The 20011-nt window shown below is 41.2% G+C and overlaps 1 protein-coding gene across 2 annotated transcripts; it reads right to left on the bottom strand.

Annotated features, from left to right (window-relative positions):
* Positions 1-529: 529 nt before the first annotated feature.
* On the bottom strand, positions 530-19790 carry tkta (transketolase a). Of its 2 annotated transcripts, none has more exons than XM_069189482.1 (14): positions 19430-19790; positions 15033-15150; positions 13692-13805; positions 13028-13125; positions 9424-9615; positions 8549-8667; positions 7438-7634; positions 6776-6940; positions 5296-5452; positions 4305-4435; positions 3782-3865; positions 3450-3543; positions 1927-2049; positions 530-817 (listed from the first exon to the last, which is right to left on the bottom strand). In XM_069189482.1, the coding sequence occupies exons 1-14, from the start codon at positions 19534-19536 to the stop codon at positions 630-632; spliced, it is 1887 nt and encodes a 628-aa protein (XP_069045583.1). In that variant the 5' UTR covers positions 19537-19790; the 3' UTR covers positions 530-629. The 2 variants fall into 2 exon arrangements, with proteins under 2 accessions (XP_069045583.1, XP_069045584.1); XM_069189483.1 differs by lacking the exon at positions 19430-19790 and adding an exon at positions 17302-17321.
* Positions 19791-20011: the final 221 nt, after the last annotated feature.

The following is a 20011-nucleotide window of genomic DNA, read 5'->3' on the forward strand; positions in this document are numbered from 1 at the left end:
AAGCTTTAATTGGCATTTTCCTTTAAAGGTCCATTGCTTTATATTACATATATTTAACTTTATTGCTAGCGATGACCTTGAAGATGCGCTTAAGTGCACAGGTTCAAATCCTGCCAAATACGGCAGCACCTGAATTAGTGGGTTCATGCCAAGCGCTGTTGGTAAGTACAGTATATGTAGTATTTCTAAATCACTTTTACAAATTCAGGGTCCTAGACTTGTGACTGAAAGGTTGTGGTTCCAATCTCAGGCGAGACACTGCCGTCACACACTTGAGCAGAGCACCTCACCTGAACAGCTCTGGTAAAGCACCCAGCTGTGTATATGGGCACAAAAGTCACCTGGGATAAAGGCGTCAGCCAGATAAATTAGTTAGACACCTTAGTGTACGGCCATTCGACTAGGGTGCCAGGTGGGTGTCTGATTTGTGAAAAAGGGACAGGATTTGTTTTCATCTTCACGGGGTGCGGACAAACTGTATTGCTCGATGGGGAAGAGGAGGGGGAAAGATAATCACAAGCAACCCAGATTTGCCAGATTTCAGTGGCCAGTTTATTTAGAGAAACTCTCAGTGTGTCGGTCTTCAAGTGCTTTACGGGGAGACACGGTGCTGACGGGCCTCTGCACAGCTACTTTGCATTGGTGGAGCCGCTTAGCATTTTCTTGACCGCCTGTACGATGGCATCCTTGTCGATGCCGAATATCTTGAGCAGCTCCGCGGGCTTGCCGCTCCGCGGGACGTGGGACACAGCCAGGCGGTGCACCGCGACCCCTGGCTCTCCTGCCACAGCAGCAGCCACTGCTTCTCCGATGCCACCTGGGAAGATCAATTACACCAACCCCACAAAACCCACCCCCCCCAAAAAAAAGGAACCATTTTTAGAAGCAGGCTCAATACAGCTTGTCTGATCGCTGTTCAGTTCATTTTCACTTCAGCTTCTTAAAATGCACGACAAGTTCCTGTTGATCTGAGACACTAGCCAGATCCTTTTACCATGTAACAAGTCTCGGCCACTGAGTGCAGGAGAGATTTGATCTGGGGCCATCCCTGTCTTACTGCGCTAGGTAGCTGCCCGCAGGCCACCACAGCACAGGTATCTGAATTTAAGTCCCTTACTGATTAGATTTGGAAAGTCAGTTTTGCCTTAACCTGCAGATCACTGGATAAGAGCTACAATTCAGGCAAGCTGGGATCCATATAAACCACATTGGTAATGCTGCATGCAACACAAACTTTTTCCTCTATTTCTGAGTGCTGGCATCTACAGTAGGTTGATCTTTGGGTCTCTTTGTTGTTCTTTGACAGCTGTGAGCTTGGCTCAACATCAGCAGTCAAATAAGTCCAACACAGCAAGTTCCTGCTCTTTTATCTAGGTCATAGGAAGCCCAGAGGCCACAATAACAATGAAAAATCTTGATGGCAGATAGTAACTATTGCTTAACGTGCAGCTGTATTCAGAAAAATATCACAGCACTGTACTAACATGCACAGAAATATACAGACATTCAAGATTCATAGTTTACAATCTCCAAGAACTCTACAGAATGTTCAGCTGTTTTTATTTCAATCAGACCAGGAAGTCTGATTGTAAACATAATCCCACCAATTTGTTGCATTTGTGGAAGTTACAAATATGTATAAGCAAAGCAAATGGCTATGTTTAGTTGCTGTGTTCTGTTTATGCAAAAACAAACTACAGCCTTCTTATTTAGGAAACAAAGAAGAATGTATCACAAATGTAATAAAACACAACTTAATTCAATGTACTCTAAACAAATTCCATTTTAAATACAAGGCTCTTGTTTAGTTTCATAGATCACAGGAATTTCCCTATTATCTCAGAAATGTATTGATGAACAACTGTTTTATGGCATTTCAGCAATTTCAACCATTCTCTTTGTGGGCTCCTATTTGTTCAGTCTTACCTTCATAGTAATGGTCTTCCACAGTGAGAATACGACCCCTAGTGGCCTTTCCGTGTTCAAGAATGGTTTTTGCATCCAAAGGTTTAATAGTAAAAGGATCGATCACTCTGATGTTGATCCTCTCTGCAGGACAAGAACTGAATTTTAAACAGGAAACAAAGGCTGTGGCTGTGCAGCTGTGAATGTGCCAGTACACATCCAGAATAATGCTGAAATGCAGCATGTCTGGGCATTGGTATGATACCAATTAAAACAGAAATTCCAAAGGCACACTGTGACCTTCAGCAAAGTTTGCAAGTCGAGTTTTAGGATAAGTAGAAGGAGAATGGTCTAATTATAACAGATGACCAGAATGTATCTGGGATGACCAAATTAGCCAATTAGCTCATTAAAAGACATCGAAGAGTATTTACCTTGACTTTGACTTCACTGGGGCAATTTAGCGTCGTTGCCATTTTAAACCCTGACTTTGAACACTTGGCTAAGATTCTGTTGTTAAAATATCCAGGGACAAAGGAAAAAGAAACAAACTGTACATATAAAACCGGATCCCATAAGAAATCCTAAGAATTCCACATGGCAGAATAGTGACTATGTGAAAAACAAACTGAGGCTCGCTCTCTAGTGATGAGAGAAATGAGTGTCAAGGCTACTGCGTACTATGAGTCGCTCACTTAGTGGCAGTGTGGCTTGGTTTAAGTTAACATGCAACGTTTGCTCTGAGGTTTTGTGGTTATTTTGAGTGTTAAAAGGAAATGTGCCAAAGATCTCTCAAATCCTAAAAACACAGGGTAGTAACGTTTTAAATGAAAGTGAGCATCATTGTTTTGACTTCAGATCATAGCCCACAGGTAAATCAAGGAGCAATCCTTGGGCACACAGAAGGATGTTTTATGGTGGACAGCATTCCCAGTCCTAGGGACTGCCATGCCTGCTGGTTTTCAATACAGCTGAACCTTTAACTTCAAAAAAGGTTGCTTGGTTAGAGCCTTTTGCAAGTTTTTTTTTTCTACTCAAAGGATGGAAAAGCTACTCATGAGACACAACAGGCAAAAGGCAACCTCCTATAGTTTGTAAACCGAACACAATTCAAGAATTCAAATTACACCTATAGTTTGGTCTGTTAAAGGTTCAATTATTTAATTCAGTGCTTAGATAGGACAAAAACACCAGATAAAGAATGCTGAGAATAAAGATAGGGAACGTATACCACAGAAATGCTCACCATTGTACAACATTCACAATGGGTTTTTAAGAGTGACTTCAACCTGCCTCCTCTAAGTAATTCTTGCATACCACATTAATCTATAGTCTCTTAAATCACAACTCTTCAGGCATGATAAACAGTTGCCATATATGTATTTAATTTTTTATTGAGTGGATATCATTCTGGAAACTAGATAATGTGGAGAGGAAAATGGGGAAACATGCAGTATGAAACAGCGGTATCAGACACTGAGAGTGCTGCTCCGTTGCCTGTGCAGTGTCACGCGTGTGCTGATTCACAGCTCTGCACTGCTTACCTTTCTTGAGCTGCTCGGCTGCAGACAGCGCCTCGTGTAGAGTCACTCCAGCTCCGATCACAGTGACATGGTCATCCTTGCTTTGATACACAACCTGGGGGGAGAACAAGATGTCTGAAACGTTGGCTCTACCCTGACCTTCTCACAGTTACCAAATGCAATGTAAAAAAATAGGTCAATGGAAATGTGCTGTCTTACCTACCCGTACATTAATTCAGGGTCTGTTTTACTGTTTCTCAAGGACACAGGGTTTTTGTTAAATGTTGTACAAAATGAAATCTAATGGGATTTAAAAACAAATCCCCGTTATGTTTAAAATGACGCACACATACCTTAGCCTGTCCAACACGAAAGTCCTCATTGTTGTTATAAATGACGGTATTTTCTGGACGACTAGTTCTTATAAAGCAGATGCCCTGTAACAAACCAAAACACAGTTCTAGAAATGAAAGTGCGCGATCGCCGTTTTGCCCAAAGCCCAGATGCCAACCAGTGCCCCTAAACTCTACACCGATGGCACACTGCCTACTGTGCACCACCGCCTCGAGAATCCTGACTGGAGACGTGATCCAGGGTCAAACTAGAGACGTACGAGCAAGGCAGCTTTTTTTTAATGAAAAATGGAAGGCAGCGCGAATCACAGGTAACCTTGAGCAAAGTACTCCTCTCAGCTAGCGGCCCAATGTAAATTGTTTTGGCCAAATTTCTAATAACAAAAATACTGCAATGGACTGGCGTCCCATCCAGGCTGTTGCTTGCCAGGACAGCCTCCAGCTTCCCCCCTGAATGACCCTGAACTGGAGGAAGCGGTCAGAAAATGGATCGGTAACAAACTACTGTATAAAGAAGGGTTACCTTCGTGTTCGCCGCCAGTTCCACTGCTTTTTCGGTGGACACGCCGTCACATGGGTAGAAAACGGTTGCCGTGGGAATGGCTCTGAACATAGCCAGGTCTTCCAATCCCATCTGCGAGGGCCCGTCCTCACCTGGAAGAGGGAGCTCACAGAGGTCAAAGGCCGCGGCGCAGAGGCCTTTCGAAACCAAGAGAACTAGCAGGCAGGTAGGCAGGCAGGGAGACAGGCAGGCAGCATGGCGTGCGGTGTACCTGTTTAACGGAAAACGAAACCCCGCCGCCACACGAGAACTTCGATGAGACGGGAAAAGTGAGAGGGGGGGGGTTGAATTCTAACAGGGGCATCGCAAGGAAATAAGTGGGGAAACAAACCATAAAAAATGAAAGAATTAGGAGAAAATCAAGGACAACAGCAAATAGATAACTTAAAAAACAGTTGCGTAACGTAAACGTCAGCAAAGTCATTCTAGGACTTTTTTTTCCTGCTTGAAACTGAGCTCTCAAAGCTTTCTCTCCGGGCTGGGAGGCCTGGACATGCTAACACTCGTGACAGAGACAGATGGGGCATCGTCAATGGGCAGCGCTGCTACAGCCTCTTGTTACTACTGAAGGATTGGCTGTGCAGCTTTTTGGCTCTTAGCCTTTGAGAAGCACAGGCTACCAGCACAAAACAAACTAACCTGCTTTAATAAAAAGGCAAACAAACATCAATCCATTTTCATTTGTCGCTTAGCCCCAGTCACGTACAAACATTTTCAACGAAAAGATAAAATCAAATTCCTCAAATGAACTGAACCCCATACGTCAGTATATTTAGTACTTTAAGGTCCATAACCTCCCAAGCATGTATGACTTACGATTTTTATCATGAAAAGGAAAACCGAATCGTTGAGGACCCTGCTTTGTGAGCAAAACCGTTTATGTCAACTGCAAAATAGTCAATAGGAACTGCCCTGCTGCAGGAGGGGAACCCGGCAGCAGGCAGGCACTGACCGATGGAGATGCCGCAGTGGGAGCCGACCAGGTTGATGTTGCTCTCGGATATAGCCGCCATGCGGATTTGGTCGTAGGCGCGAGTGAAGAAGGTGGCAAAGGTGCTTGCGAAGGCCACAGTCCTGTCCCGGGCAGCACAGCCAACCGCGACGCCAACCTGGGGTGGCAGAGGGACAAGTGAGCCAGCCTCCTGCGCAGCCCAGGGAGGAAATCTCAGAACAGAAGGCAGGGGGATCAGAAACAAAGAGACACCAGCTCGGTCGGGTGGACTATTTAGAACAGCTTTTTTCTTTGCAGTCCGGCGTTCTTCCTCTTTTACGCTTTAAAGTCCTGTCCAAATTTCTTTTTTCTCCCTTCAATACCAACTGCACCCCCTCCCATTTTCAATGAAGACCAGATTTATTCAGTTCCTGTTATTGCAGTTTTTAAAAATCCCCCAATCTGCATTATTTCCTCCAGGATGAGAACATGTGGAATACAGCAGCTGGGAGCAACTACAGTCCCAGCTTTGAGGAAATGTTGACTCTTAGGCAATCTTAATTCAGGTCTACGGTAAAAAATACCAACCAAGTAAGCAGAACTTTATTGCACTGGTGTACGTCTCAAATATACAACAATAAAACGTCTTTACCCATGTTTTGTAATGCAGCTAAGTGAACAGACCAATTAGTCGTACATATAATAATGAAAAAAACATATTTCACTCATATTTAAATGCTGATAAAACTATTTGTGATAAACTGGAAAATGACTCCTCACTGAGCTGCAGCTAAAACAAAAAAGATGGTGAATGATTGGTGACCAAGACAACAGAAAACCAAGAGAAATGATATATAGCGAATACAGTTCTTTAGAAGAGAATATTAAATAATATTAACAACCCATGTTATTGTTCTTGATCCTTCTAGACCTACATTGTCCTTTGATGTCAGCCAGAGAAATATAGTATTTAACTATAATAATTTCACATAAGTTTGTTGTGTATGTGTCTTCACAAAAGTGCAGGGATACCAATGCATTTCCTGCATTAACGTTTCAAGAATTGCAACGATTAACACAGTAGACTGGAAAGTGCGACCCATATTTCTCTAAATGTACAGTAAATAATCTGAACAGTGGATGACACATAGGCCGACAGATGGAAAAGATTATAATGGAAATACAGTACAACCAAACTTCATTGCACTTTCTAAACATGTTGAACTACACAGAAATGTGAAGAGGAAACTAATACGGTGTATGTTAAATGCATGTTACATTTTAGTATTTTAAGAACAGTATTGGCACACTAATCTCAGCTCATTTTATGCCTTCCTAAGCCAGGTCTAGAAAAGTTTATTAATGCTAATATAGTTTCTAAGAAATCCTTTCAGAATACTGTGTGCTTTGTAGAATCAAGGGCTCTAAAATACACCCTTTCCATAAATACAGAATTCCCATGCTTACTCACCACACAACAATAACAAAAACGGAAGCCTACCATGTTCTGCTCTGCGATGTAACACTCAATGTAGCGGCTGGGGTGCTCGTTCTTGAAGATTTCTGAAAAGGTGGAGTTCTTGGTGTCCCCATCTAGAGCGATCACTCGATCGCTGGACCGGCCGAGCTTCGCCAAGGCAACTCCATACGCTTTCCGCGTGGCAATCTGTGAGGATGACGAAGAATAGGAGAGATGCTTTGCAGATCATGGAGTAAGCAGTGGCTATTCATCTAGGCCACCAGGAAGATTTCATAAGCTTCCATTCTGCAATACTCCTGTATGTACATTAGGTAGCTGCGTCAGCATGCGCAGGCTGCAAAGGAACAAGTAGAGGTTTATTCCATGCTGAAAAGAGAAGAAAAGGAACACAACGTTTCGGTTGTGGAGCCTGCTTCGTGTGCATTACGGTCAAAGTTTAAACTTCAGTTACATTTTATTAAGAATTTTATTCGACCAACACTTTTATCCAAAGCGACTTACGTTTATACCCATTTAAACAGCTGGGTTTTGTACTGGAATGATGTAGGTGAGGTGCCTTGCTCAAAGGTAGAGCCACAATCACCTGGAATTTGAACCCACAACCTCCAGTTCCAAGGCCAGACTCCCCGTCAGCGCTCTACGCTGCTGCACCATTATGGAAGGAGTTTGGAAGGGTGTAGTACCTTCTCTCCAGGCTTGTAGCTCGGAGGGCTGGGCATCCTGATGTTCCTGATGTTGACAGACGGGGCGTCGTCGATGGGCAGCGCTGGGCACAGCCTCTTGTTATTGTTGAGGATTCGGCTGTGCAGCTCCTTCAGCACGGCGTCAGCCATGTCCTTGGGCAAAGGCTTGCCGTGCCAGCCCAGCTTGTCTTCTGCCACTGGAGCAGAGAGAGACAATACAGGACACAAAATGAATGAGTCTCTCAGGCCCCCTGCTGAAGAGACAACGCAAGACAGAGTTCATCCAGCACGGGTTCTCCTGGCTCGCCAGCAGCAGTCAAGCATTTCCCCCTCAAGACAGTAAAATATCTGCGCGGGTCGAACGGGCTTCATGTGTGAAAAATTATAATTATATGACATTATTTGGGTGTATTAAAAATCTGTTCATTAAATGTTTTTCACCGCATCAGGTTTGAATATTTGAACGTGTGAAGGCAGGGAAGAAGAAAGACAGGCGGACCGTACTGAGGACAGAACAGTTAACTGAGCAATGTCACAGTTCAGTGAGCTCCAGAATTCTTCAGCTGTCTTTCGGTTTTTGGAGGATCAACATCACCTTAACTCGTTTGATCCTCATCGGTCTTTGACTTATTAGTGCTGACAAGGTTTCTGTGTGTCACGATAAGGCTAGCGTACAGCTCCACTGCTAGAACAGTCTCACAGTGGAACAGGCTGTCTTTAGCTGAGCAAGAAGTCAGCTGGCCAGTGCTGCTGCCTAAGCTCACTTCCAGAGCTCTGCTCTTGCAAAAAGGAGGTTCATCGCAGCATGCTGGGAGCATGGGCTTCATGAAAAATGCTAAAACAAAATGTTCAAAATGAGACGCCTGTTTCTCCACTTCATCATCACAACATTTGTCTACATTTTGGTAAGAGTCCTTACATACTAAGAGGAATCTAATTACCACTAAACTGAATGTTAATCAGTAAAACTGGAGCAGTCCCTGTCAAGCAGTATCCCCTGCTAAAACAAGAAGTAAACCAGGGAGCTATAATGTGGAATTGGGCTGCTCTATAATAAGGCGATGAACTTGTAGATGTGCTCTCATTCATGAACCAGTCATGAATACTGTACCTGGGATTCCTTTCCCTTTGATCGTTTTTGCAATAATGGCAGTGGGCTGATGCTTGGCTTGGCAGAACACTTTGCAGAGCTCCTCCACACTGTGCCCGTCCACCACAATGGCATTCCAGCTGGAAAAACCAACAGAATTAACAGAGATCTGCACTGTGCTGCAAATATTCCCGGAGTGTTGCTAAATCTCCCGAATTCCTGCTGAAGCGAGTGTTTACAAATGGGAAGTCCACTGAAGACCTAGACAGGGAAAAGCAGATATTCTGCCAAATGCTGCATAAAATAGTCATGCGTGCATGAAATGAATGGAGGTACGTTGTGTCTTATTTTGGTCTGCATTTTTTTAGAGTTTTATTCTCTATCACCCGCCAAACCACAGCCATCACATGTCTATTCCCACATCATGTCTTCTGGAATGTTTGTTTTTGGGTAGACCGCAGAACAACATTTTGTTTAAATAACAAGTGCATTTATAAATAGTTTGACATAATCTCGGATTAAAAGAACTTTACTCTTGTGCTCCACGATGACCTGCATACTTATGAACCAAACTAAAGAAGGTTCCAATAGTTTATAAATATATATGCTTATGTGTTACCTGTAAAACACTTACTAGACTACAATGTGCATTTTTCAGTTTTTGGATGTGAACACAGTTTATCCTGCCTAGCCAGTTGTCTAATAGCTTTCTATTTAGGTATCTATGAGGGAATGGATAATTGTGTCTCAGTATGTGTAGATGTGTCTCACTTACACTGAAGGTGTACATGAATAATCTGGTCTTTGCACACAGGACAGAAGTAGACAGATCCATGAAGGTGATTAGCAACTCCCTGAGCAGCCATCATGAGCGGATCTCAGCCTTGCAAACCCACCCAAAAGCTTCGCAGCGTCTTTGGTATTTTTCCACCTGGTGCTGCAGAGGGGTGGGGTCGCTCTGGCCCAGACGGTTGATATCCAGAATGGCCACCAGGTTATCCAGCTGGTAGAATGAGGCGAAGGCCATGGCCTCCCACACAGCTCCCTCCGAGAGCTCCCCGTCGCCCAGCAGGCAGTACACACGGTAACTGGGAAGGCGAGAAGACGGGAGAGAGGAAAAATGACCATCGTCGTCTGCAAGAGACACAGGCCGCTTATTCCTTTGAAGGAACGCTGTCATATCCCCCCGATAAATGTCTGGTATCCAGTTTTGCCCAGGGCACAGCATCACAGCTGGTGAAGGTAGAAAGAATTGTGCCTTAATGCATGCTGATGTGCCCAAATCTTACACTTCAGGACTGAAGGTAAACGTAGAAGATTCAAAAAAATGAAATTCACTAAAGCATTTTCCGACGAGTATTCTGAGCTAGCCTCTAGCTGAATCCAGATTTGATCGGAAACTGTGTGTCTGGTGCAGGAGAAGATCTGTTAGATTCGGTCCAGAGGCAGAATGGCAGTCATGCAGATACGGATAGAGGTGAGTCATACAAAATCGTAGAGTCCTTCAATAAATATAATGAAAAATAGTTTTTCACTTGGCCCAGCCTTATCCTCCCTTCCTCAGCCTGAAGCAAAAACAAAATCTGCTGTGCACAGGCAGTAAGTTGATTTTACAGACTGCTTGACTGAAGAGTCTCACAGGTTATCCCCTCTCAGTTCGAAGTTCCTAGAAAAACTGTACTGATAGAATTCAGAAAGGAGGTTTACACTCATTTGATCACGCCAAGTCAAAGATAATGGACCCTGACAGCTTTCTAGTCAAGTGGACACATCTTCATTAAAGCGAGAAGACTGACCAAGACAACGTGCATTACTACATGCATTCCAGCTCCGAGGGGAGAAAAGAATTCCACAGCTAGTCCTGGGGCACCTCTTCTAATTCTCTTTCCCATCTTTACTTTTGGTTAATCACAGATGAAGTGACACACCCACATAAGCTAGCTGTCAGCACAATGGCCTGTTTTGACAGGGTAAAACTGAAGCAGAGGAGTAACGCTAACATATCTTTCAATATACACACGCTTTTAAAACCAGTGCTGTGATCAATTCGGCCCTGTCCCAAAGATGGATTTCTTTTGTTGTGTAAGATGAACACTAGCCCATTCTGCACAAATACATTTTTGACATTATACAATAGGACACCTTTTCACCTACAGAGTGGTGGTGTAGATTCAGTTCTGATGTACAACTTTAAAACCTCGATCACTGGTCAGCTTCTGACTGTTGGAATATCTGTATCTCATAAACAGTTTACTCATTGCACTTTTTAAAATTTTCCTACACAAAATTTCAGCTAACATTACAGGCTTTTATTATACTTAACATCTGTGTGTTGCTGTGTTGTCCTAAAATTCTGCTTTAAGACCACCCTCAAGGCCTTGTAAATGCATTCTCTTCTCTTTTATTAGAGTTTATGTCCCCAAAGGAAAGTCCATCCATTGATCTGTTTTTAGTGGAGATCTATCTGAGAAAAGAATTTCGAATTTGCAATTTCAGCAATTTCACAGTGCTCATTGTTTTTAATGTGTACCATACACTTGTTTTTTCAATAACCATGTTTCAGCATACCATGTGTTCATGGCTAAAGTCATTATTATCACGCAATGGGTTATGAGGTCAGTAGTTAGCCCGCATATCCTAAAAGATCAAAGAATCACCAATACCAAAGCAGAAGCCTTTATAAGGGACAGAAGGAAAGAATCTCAGCCTGGATTATATTGGCTTACAGCTAAATACTCAGATACCACTGGTGGATTTATTGTTTAGCAAGCCTTCAGGGCATTAAGAGACTAGGCAGGCTACTTTGGACAAAGCTTCAACTACCTTTATAGGAATACCCTTCAACAACATCATGCCTAGACCTGCAGCTAAAATCCATTCTTAATGATACAATTACCTGTATTTTATAAATATTATAATAGAATTGTAAAATCATATTATTTAGTTAAACAATGCAATACATTTAGGTGTCCCTACTTAGATTTGCTTCACGATAGACCTAGAACTGATATGGGTAAAACTGTTAAAGCCCAATATGGAATGATCAAAAGACATATATCAGATTGTATTTGGGTGTGTCAAAAATCTGTTAATTAAATGTTTTTCACCACATCAGGTTTGAATATTTGAACGTGTGAAGGCAGGGAAAAAGAAAGACAGGTGGACCGCACCGAGGACAGAACGGTTAACCGAACAATGTCACAGTTCAGTGAGCTCCAGAATTCTTCAGCTGTCTTTCGGTCTTTGGAGGATCAACATCACCTTAACTGGTTTGATCCTCATCAGTCTTTGTCTTATTAGTGCTGACAAGGTTTCTGTGTGTCACGATAAGGTTAGCTTACAGCTCCACTGCTAGAGCAGTCTCACAATGGAACAGGCTGTCTTTAGCTGAGCAAGAAGTCAGCTGGCCAGTGCTGCTGCCTAAGCTCACTTCCAGAGCTCTGCTCTTGCAAAAAGAAGGTTCATATGCGCATTCTGCTTACACTAGTGGGCTGAGGGAATCCAATTAGTTAAGGGCAGGATGCCCACATCCATTTTTTTATGTACTAAAATCAAACATCTTTCTTGAGCTAAGCTAAGAGTCATCATCTTCAAACTAAAATCAATCTATAAAGGACAGCTTGTTTAGCAAAGGTCACAAAATCAGCCTCTCTGTCATTAAAGAAATGATTAATTACCTTAGCTGTTGCATTAGGTGCATCTTAAAGACTCGGGCACCGTGTTACCTTCTGATTTTACTTAACTATAATTAAACCCCACTAGCGAAGTTCATCTTCTGGAGTAACAGAATCAATAACAAATTTAAAAAAAATAAAAATAATTGGTTTACAGCACCATGAGATTGTAGTTCATTATTAAACAAAATTCAGAAAATGTGATGTCTTCATTCTTTTCAATTACATGGATGGAATAACACACAACAGGGATAATGGTTGTTCCAGAAAAGGTTTACTGGTGCATGAGAATTCAGTGACCAGCTGAATTAGAAACTCTACCGCCCAAACATAATAACTCATCCTAAACTTTTGAATTTGTCATAAAATTAATCCAATCATACAAAAACCCTTCTGAAGATCTTGAAAACTGATTTAAGTCTTTTATGTTAGCAAATCCTCCCTCTCTTCTTCAGCTTTCATTTCTTAATACAGTATTTCTGTCTTGCCTTCCAAAATACCTTTATAAAATTCTCACCTTTCTTGTCAGAAAGGAACTTGATCGCTGTCCCAGAGGGGACAAAGAGGAGAAATCCAATTGCACTTAGCATAAATCTGGCTTCCTTCCAGCCCTCGCTGGAAAGATCAGTGATTACTGTCAATGTGAATCTATTTATCTGTTAAAGCAAAATGTCAAATGTCACACCCACTTACCGTTTTCATACTAGTCCATATGTGCAGCTCTGGAATGCAAAGATACCCCTAACCTTCGTGCACAACTGCCTTTTGCAAAGGTTCATCAAGGTTTATTTTGCAATGGGTCATAAAGGAGGGAGCATGTTCTTACCTTGCCTTATCAAAGTATTTGCCAGTGTAGGCCATGCCACAGGCTGCTCCCAGCCCCTGCCCTAAGGATCCTGTAGCTACATCCACAAACTGCTGCTTCTGAAATGACAAGCGCATTTAAAACCTAATCCCCTTTCCTTACTTCATTTATCATCTATTCGAACCGGACAGAACAGGAAATAAGGAAAACAAACTGAATGGCGCACATTAATACTGGTAATACTGGTGGTAAAATAGTATAAGTCTGTTTCCCTTTAGTGGCCTTCTGCCCTTTTTATAATCAAAAATATTATTTTGTAATTTTTGCTATTTTTCATGAAGGGAAACAACGACCCATTCATTATCTTTATTGCAGAAGAGCACTTTTTCCTGTACTGTGATTACAGATGGCGTAGCTGTCTTTAGGCTTTCTGAGAGCCAACATCACCTTAGCTCATGTGCTTATTCTTACAGCTCCTGAATGCACAAAGTATAGCTCCTGTCTACCCAAAAGCAACAACGTTCATTATACTGTAGGAAATACAGTAGAATTAGTTTCTTTTGGCATCCTGCAGTGTCCATTCAATCATCAAAGTGGACTGAATCATATTTAAACCCAAAGCCGCAAGGCCTGCGAGTGGATTGCTAATGTTGTCCGATTCTCAGTGCTCTTGTCAGACACTTACCGGAACAGGGTGTCCTTCCAGAACGGAGTCGATTTTCCGCAGGTTCAGCAGCTCGCTTTCCTTGAGGTAGCCTGCCTCAGCCCACACTGCATACAGCACTGGAGCTGCGTGACCCTACAAAATTCACCACCACAACGGTTCTAAATCGCAATGCACACGTGTTCTGCCAACAAAACCCGTCTTTTACAAAGAAACAACAGATATATCAAGATACTAAGGTAGGAGCTGGAAAGCTGCTGAAAGTCGAAAACTAAAGCCAAGTTTATAATATCTCATTAGCTTTGCCCATTTTTGACTACCAGGAGCAAATTCAGAAATGAAGGCTGTTTAAAACCTATGCTGCACCAGTTACTCAGGGTGTTCCACAGGGTTCTGTGTTGGGACCTCAGCTATTAGCACTGAGATGCCATGTCTTGGTCAGATATTTTCACCCCATATGGACTTGGGTTTCACTGCTGTGCTGATGATATTTAGATTTCATACTAATAACTGAGATGATTTCTTTTGATCTTTCATGTGTATTAAGTGAAATCTTATCTGCATTGTGTGTTCAGACAAAAATGCTCCAAAGATGAGAAATTCTTTATTACATTAATAAAAAAGCTGTTACATATTAGGACACATATAATATATTTTATACACAAATAAACTGAAATGTTTACGTTCATGGTAAGATGTAATGGAAAAGGTAATTCTGTCTTCATAAGTAACAATTTATTTCTTAGATTTACTGCAAGTAATGTCCAATTTTATTCTTATTTTAGGGATAAAACCAATCAATGTCTGAGGTAAGATCCTTTACAGTAATACCAACAAAGAGCCTTTCTCAAAATAAGATTACTTCAAGGGAGCCATTCTGTCAACTCTAAAGTGCTATGTTAGTGTAACCACAAGACCACAATCACATTCTGTACATGACCAGATCTAACTGCTTGAGACAGCTAATCCTCACAGACATCCCTAATAATAGTTCCCCAATACCCACTGCACCAAATATTACTACTGAATTACCACTCCATTACTATTGAATTAGAAAAGCAATACAGTAAATTAGACTTATATCATTAGTAAACTTATGACTACGCTGTAGTACAGAATGGGCTACTATCACAATGCAGTGTATAATAGATCCTCACACTTACAGACAACTACAATTATGTTATAAACAATATCACAGCTGATTTATAATTACAATTGATTAATAGATATATAAATTACAACAGAGGAGGGTATCCTTGTAGAAGAAGACTTCCTGATAAGGGAGTTCCCAGGATGTAAAAGACAAGGAACCCTCTCTTTAAAGCCTAGTGTTTTACAGTTACAGTTTTACAGCTACCTCACCTTGGAAAGCACAAAGCGGTCATTGTTGGGATTCCTTGGGTCTTCGGGCTTGTACTTCATTGTGTGGAAAAAGAGCACGGACATGATCTCGGCCGCGCTGCAACATGATGAAGGATGGCTGAAAGCCAAACATAACAGCAACCGGATTAGAAGCGACTGAGCTGCCTAGTAAGTTCAGGCATTAAGAAGAAAAAAGTAACCTCTTCAGTTATTAATGGTGATAAGGACATATTTCCAGTATGCTCTACAATAAAAACAATGCAAAGGTTTCTGAAGACAGATTACACATACAGTACATAAAACAAAGACTGCAATACTCCCAGTAGATTATAATTGGATTTTTTTGTTGTTTTGGTCTTCCTGTCTTCTTCAAGGAAACCATCTAAAACCAAAGTGTGCAAATTATTTGAATATAAGTCCTTCCTAAGTACAAAACCCATTACTGTTCAGTTCACACGTGCCAGCTGGGACTATTTCAGTGCGAACTAAGTGTGGATGGCTGTTTTACGAAATTTCAATTCATGTACTGTAGTTCCAACTAAGAACAAGCAAAAGTCAAGTATCTTTTTATTCTCAAGGAGCTGATATTATTATTCATCCTCATTGATAACACTCTTCAATACCCTCTCAATTCTAAATAATTCAAGGAGCTTTATTTCATCTTAATTTATTTATAATGCAATTTATTTACAATTTCTCCCTTCTTGGTGGAACTATTTTAATCCTGAATTTTTAGAAGCATTCTGGCTATTATGTGTTTGAGAAATGTACTTGGCTTGGCTCTGAGATTTCCTTCTCCACTCCCTGACTTACTGTAGTTCCGAGATCCTTTGGGAATGTGCTGATCTTCGCAACAAAGTTTCCTGTGAACTTTATTGATAACTTCTGTATCTCATCATTTTACTACAACCAAGCCTATGACTGTCCTAAAAAAACCTGCTCCGCCAATACAATGATGCTACATATAATAATAATAATAATAATAATAATAATAATAATAATAATAATAATAATTGCTTACACTTATATAGCGCTTTTCTGGACACTCCACTCAAAGCGCTTTACAGGTAATGGGGTCTCCCCTCCACCACCACCAATGTGCAGGATCCACCTGGATGATGCAACGGCAGCCATAGTGCGCCAGAACGCTCACCACACATCAGCTATTAGTGGGGAGGAGAGCAGAGAGTAATGAAGCCAATTCATAGATGGGGATTATTAGGAGGCCATGATTGGTTAAGGCCAATGGGAAATTTGGCCAGGACGCCGGGGTTACACCCCTACTCTTTTCGAGAAACGCCCTGGGATTTTTAATGACCACAGAGAGTCAGGACCTCGGTTTTACGTCTCATCCGAAGGACGGCACCTGTTTACAGTATAGTGTCCCCATCACTATACTGGGGCATTAGGACCCACGTGGACCACAGGGTGAGCGCCCCCTGCTGGCCCCACTAACACCTCTTCCAGCAGCAACCTTAGTTTTTCCCAGGAGGTCTCCCATCCAGGTACTGACCAGGCTCACACCTGCTTAGCTTCAGTGGGTTGCCAGTTGTGAGTTGCAACCTATGACTATATTGTCCAGAATGGCCAGCACCCCACTGAAGTATACATCCCATATGGACTCGATGTCCCCCTGTAATCTTCTAAAAGGAAATTTAAAAACATCTGCAGATTGATTGAGTCCATCTTTATGTAACCTTTATGCTGTTTGTCTTTCCTTTCACTTCACTGTACATATCCTAGCCTTTGCAGTAAACATTCTTATGAAACATTCAGTTAATTAAATGCATCTGATGTACTATAAATCCCCAGTTTTCTTACCAGTAATTCTCATTCAATGAAGTAAATGATCCCTGTGGTGTTAAGGTACTGTATATTGTATGACTTTGTCTGAATCCTACCAGAGGTCACAGAGAACACTGAGAAATGAAAGGCAGATATGACTAATAATAAATTGCAGACTTATCCTCTTCTGCATGTACAGTGTCTGCTGCTAGAAGTGTCATATTGCAACTAACGTTTTTCTTCATCTTCAAATCAGTTTGTGGTGAGACAGTGCAAAACCACCAAACACCTTTCTCTCCTGAAGAACATCCAATCTTCATGCGTGTTAAATATTTCTTTGGGTAAAGTGGAAAAGACATCTAAATTAGTACAACCTTCACACCATTCATTAGCAGGTTAATGGTCAAACATTTCCTCCAAACGTTTCATGCTACTTTAAATGTTTCGTTACATTGCAGGCTGTGTCAAAAGATGAATACTTCACCATGTTTCCAGGAACTTGTAGAACCTTCTGGAAATATTTTAATATAAACCTGCAACAGGAACCATGTTGATGTCATTAACAGCATGGTGAAAATGAGTAAAATTACATTTTAAATACTCTGAATAAAGTATTTTGCAATAATACTTCTCCAAATCTAAGATACATCTGGCTAATATCAATTGAAAATCTTTGTCCTTAATTTTCTTTTTCATTGGAGAACTCAATCCACACTCAAACCTTTTCAGGATAAAATACGTACTTACCTGCAGGAAAAACCCTGAGAAAAACATCACAAAAATGAATTTAATTTTCAAAAGAATTCTGAAGAATGTCACAAAGGAATTCTCTGTGCCGAGCTTTACTTCCTATTGCAAGGATCTGAATTATTACGAATACTTTTTTGGATCTTCCATTAACGGACATTTTTAAAACTTCAAAGAATGGTAAATGCTTTTTAAAACAAAAGACCAAATCCGACAGCGCTTCAAATTAAAATAAACGTCATTCTGACATTTTATTACAGCGACAACACTTTATCCTAGCACTTCATATTTAAAACTGAAACATTTACAAACAATTTATTGGAAATTGGCTCCACTAACGTTTTAACATTGTCCATGTTAAATGTCTGGTTTAAAAAAAAACATATACAGTACTGTTCAGCTAAGAACAATAAAGGCATTATTTTTTCAAGTTACGAAGGAAATTATTATTCAAACGTTCAGAAGAAATTATTGGCACTGCAATCTAGAGTCTTGAATGATTTTAAACTCAGGGGAAAATACTGTTAAAACTACACTAATTATAATAATTAATAAACTATGCAAGAAAATAGATTTTTTTGCGCATTGAAGAACTTTTCCAATAGACAATAGGAGGTGCTATGCAATACTGTATGTGTTAAGACATATTCATTCAGTCATTTTACTATTTAACGTAATCTTACTTTGTGTTAAATTTGAAAAGTTAAATAAAATTAATTTCCCCAGCTTTTGATACATTAGTATTCATATTTATGTCTACACAGTTAACTACAGTACTAATGGTACCACTACTTGTACTAGATTGTTTGACGTGTAAATGTAATTTTGGATTACATTTAATCAATCTGCTATTTATGCAATCAATCCATCATCACATCTGTAAACAAAAGGGTTATTACAAAGCTCATAGTGACATACAATAAAAATGTTTCCCATTTTTGGCTATTCATTACAACGTGATTTTACATGTCTACTCTACAGACGTACAGTATAGAGGGCGTGACATTTTCACTAACGCCCTCGTAAACAAAAACTCCGAAAGCGATTGGTTGCTCATTATGGGACTCCATCAGATTCTGATACAAATTAAACATGGGACAGCCTGCTCCAAGTCCAGGCCAGCTGCGCTGATCAAACCGCTGGAAACACGGGCGCTAACGCACAACTTCAACGGTCACTTTGTAACCTGCTGCAGTCACAAATGAATACACTACAGTACACCTTATACGTAAAAAAAATGCATGAAGATGTCTTACTGTACACCCTTTGACTCCAGATTAGTCAGGCAATTTGTTTTAAATCACGAAAAAGAATTTACCCCGGGTGCGTTTAAGGACAACGTGAAAGAATGCACCTGTTGTATTTTTTTTTGAATAGGTTGCATTTATGGTAACAAAAATACACTTGTGACTATCCTGAAAGCCTAGTCCTTTCGTTTACGACGCGTGACGGATTAACTGAAGTTCTGGTAATTGTGGAAATTGAATTCTACAGAAACAAAAATGCTGGGCCTATTTACCGCATTAGTTGAGTAATCAGTTTTATTCTGGACATAAACCTTTAGCATAAATACGAGGATGTTTACAGTGCGCTATAAAACCCACTTTCGCTTTTGGAAAAAACAAAATCTGGTGGATATTTTAACATACGCGTGTGCTTCAATTGTACAATAAACTGGTTACTGTAACATACCGACTGTGGAAACATAAGGCCCTCTCTTTAAAAAACAAACGTCTTCTAGGATTGCATTAATAAAACAGCGACGTGAGGTCGCACCGGCCGCTGATGTACTGTACAGGGACGGGTTTGCTAATAAAAATAAAAGTATTCCTGATTAAAGAATGCACCTGGTTTTGACATCTTACCCGCTGCCAGCTGCAGTGGTCGCCTTGATGGAGTTGATCCTCAGCCGGTTGGCGATGTTCCTCAGAGTCTGCAGGGTCTGCTGGTCGGGTTTATGATAATCCTCCATGAAGAGACGCTGTCAGAGGCGCTACAGCTGAGGAAACTGGAGACAGAATCACAGAGCAACCGGGAAATCGCTTTGACGCAGAAACTCAGTGGTAATAAGAAGCCACGGTTTGTGTCTGAGAGAGGTCGAGAATGAGCGCAGGCGGGTGTTATGTACTGTAGGGCAATGGAGTTTCCAAAATAGAGGCAACCAACACACCCTCTCTGACTGCAGTGAGCACAGGCAGCGCACAGCAATGCCCTACTAATACACTGGCGGACAGGGGAGGAGCTGACGGACTGTATAATCTAGGCATAACATCTGGGGGCACTGTCTTTCCCAGTCAACAGACCCTGTTTTAAAAGAAATTATTGCTTTCCATACCTCGCCCATTTCATTTACGGTGTTTTACTGTGAGGGGTTAATGTGGCCGACGGCGAACCGCTCTTTGAAACTTTCAGGCTGATATCCATGTGGTTAAGGCATCAAAAATATT

The sequence above is a fragment of the Lepisosteus oculatus genome, chromosome 4 (assembly GCF_040954835.1).
Source record: "Lepisosteus oculatus isolate fLepOcu1 chromosome 4, fLepOcu1.hap2, whole genome shotgun sequence".
Taxonomy (NCBI): domain Eukaryota; kingdom Metazoa; phylum Chordata; class Actinopteri; order Semionotiformes; family Lepisosteidae; genus Lepisosteus; species Lepisosteus oculatus.

Coding starts and splice junctions, on each gene's coding strand:
- tkta (XM_069189482.1), bottom strand. CDS start 19,536: ATGGAGGATTATCATAAACCCGACCAGCAGACCCTGCAGACTCTGAGG. Junction 3,544..3,781: donor TTCGTGTTGGACAGGCTAAG/GTATGTGTGCGT, acceptor TTCTCCCCCCAG/GTTGTGTATCAAAGCAAGGA. Junction 818..1,926: donor GGAAGACCATTACTATGAAG/GTAAGACTGAAC, acceptor TGATCTTCCCAG/GTGGCATCGGAGAAGCAGTG.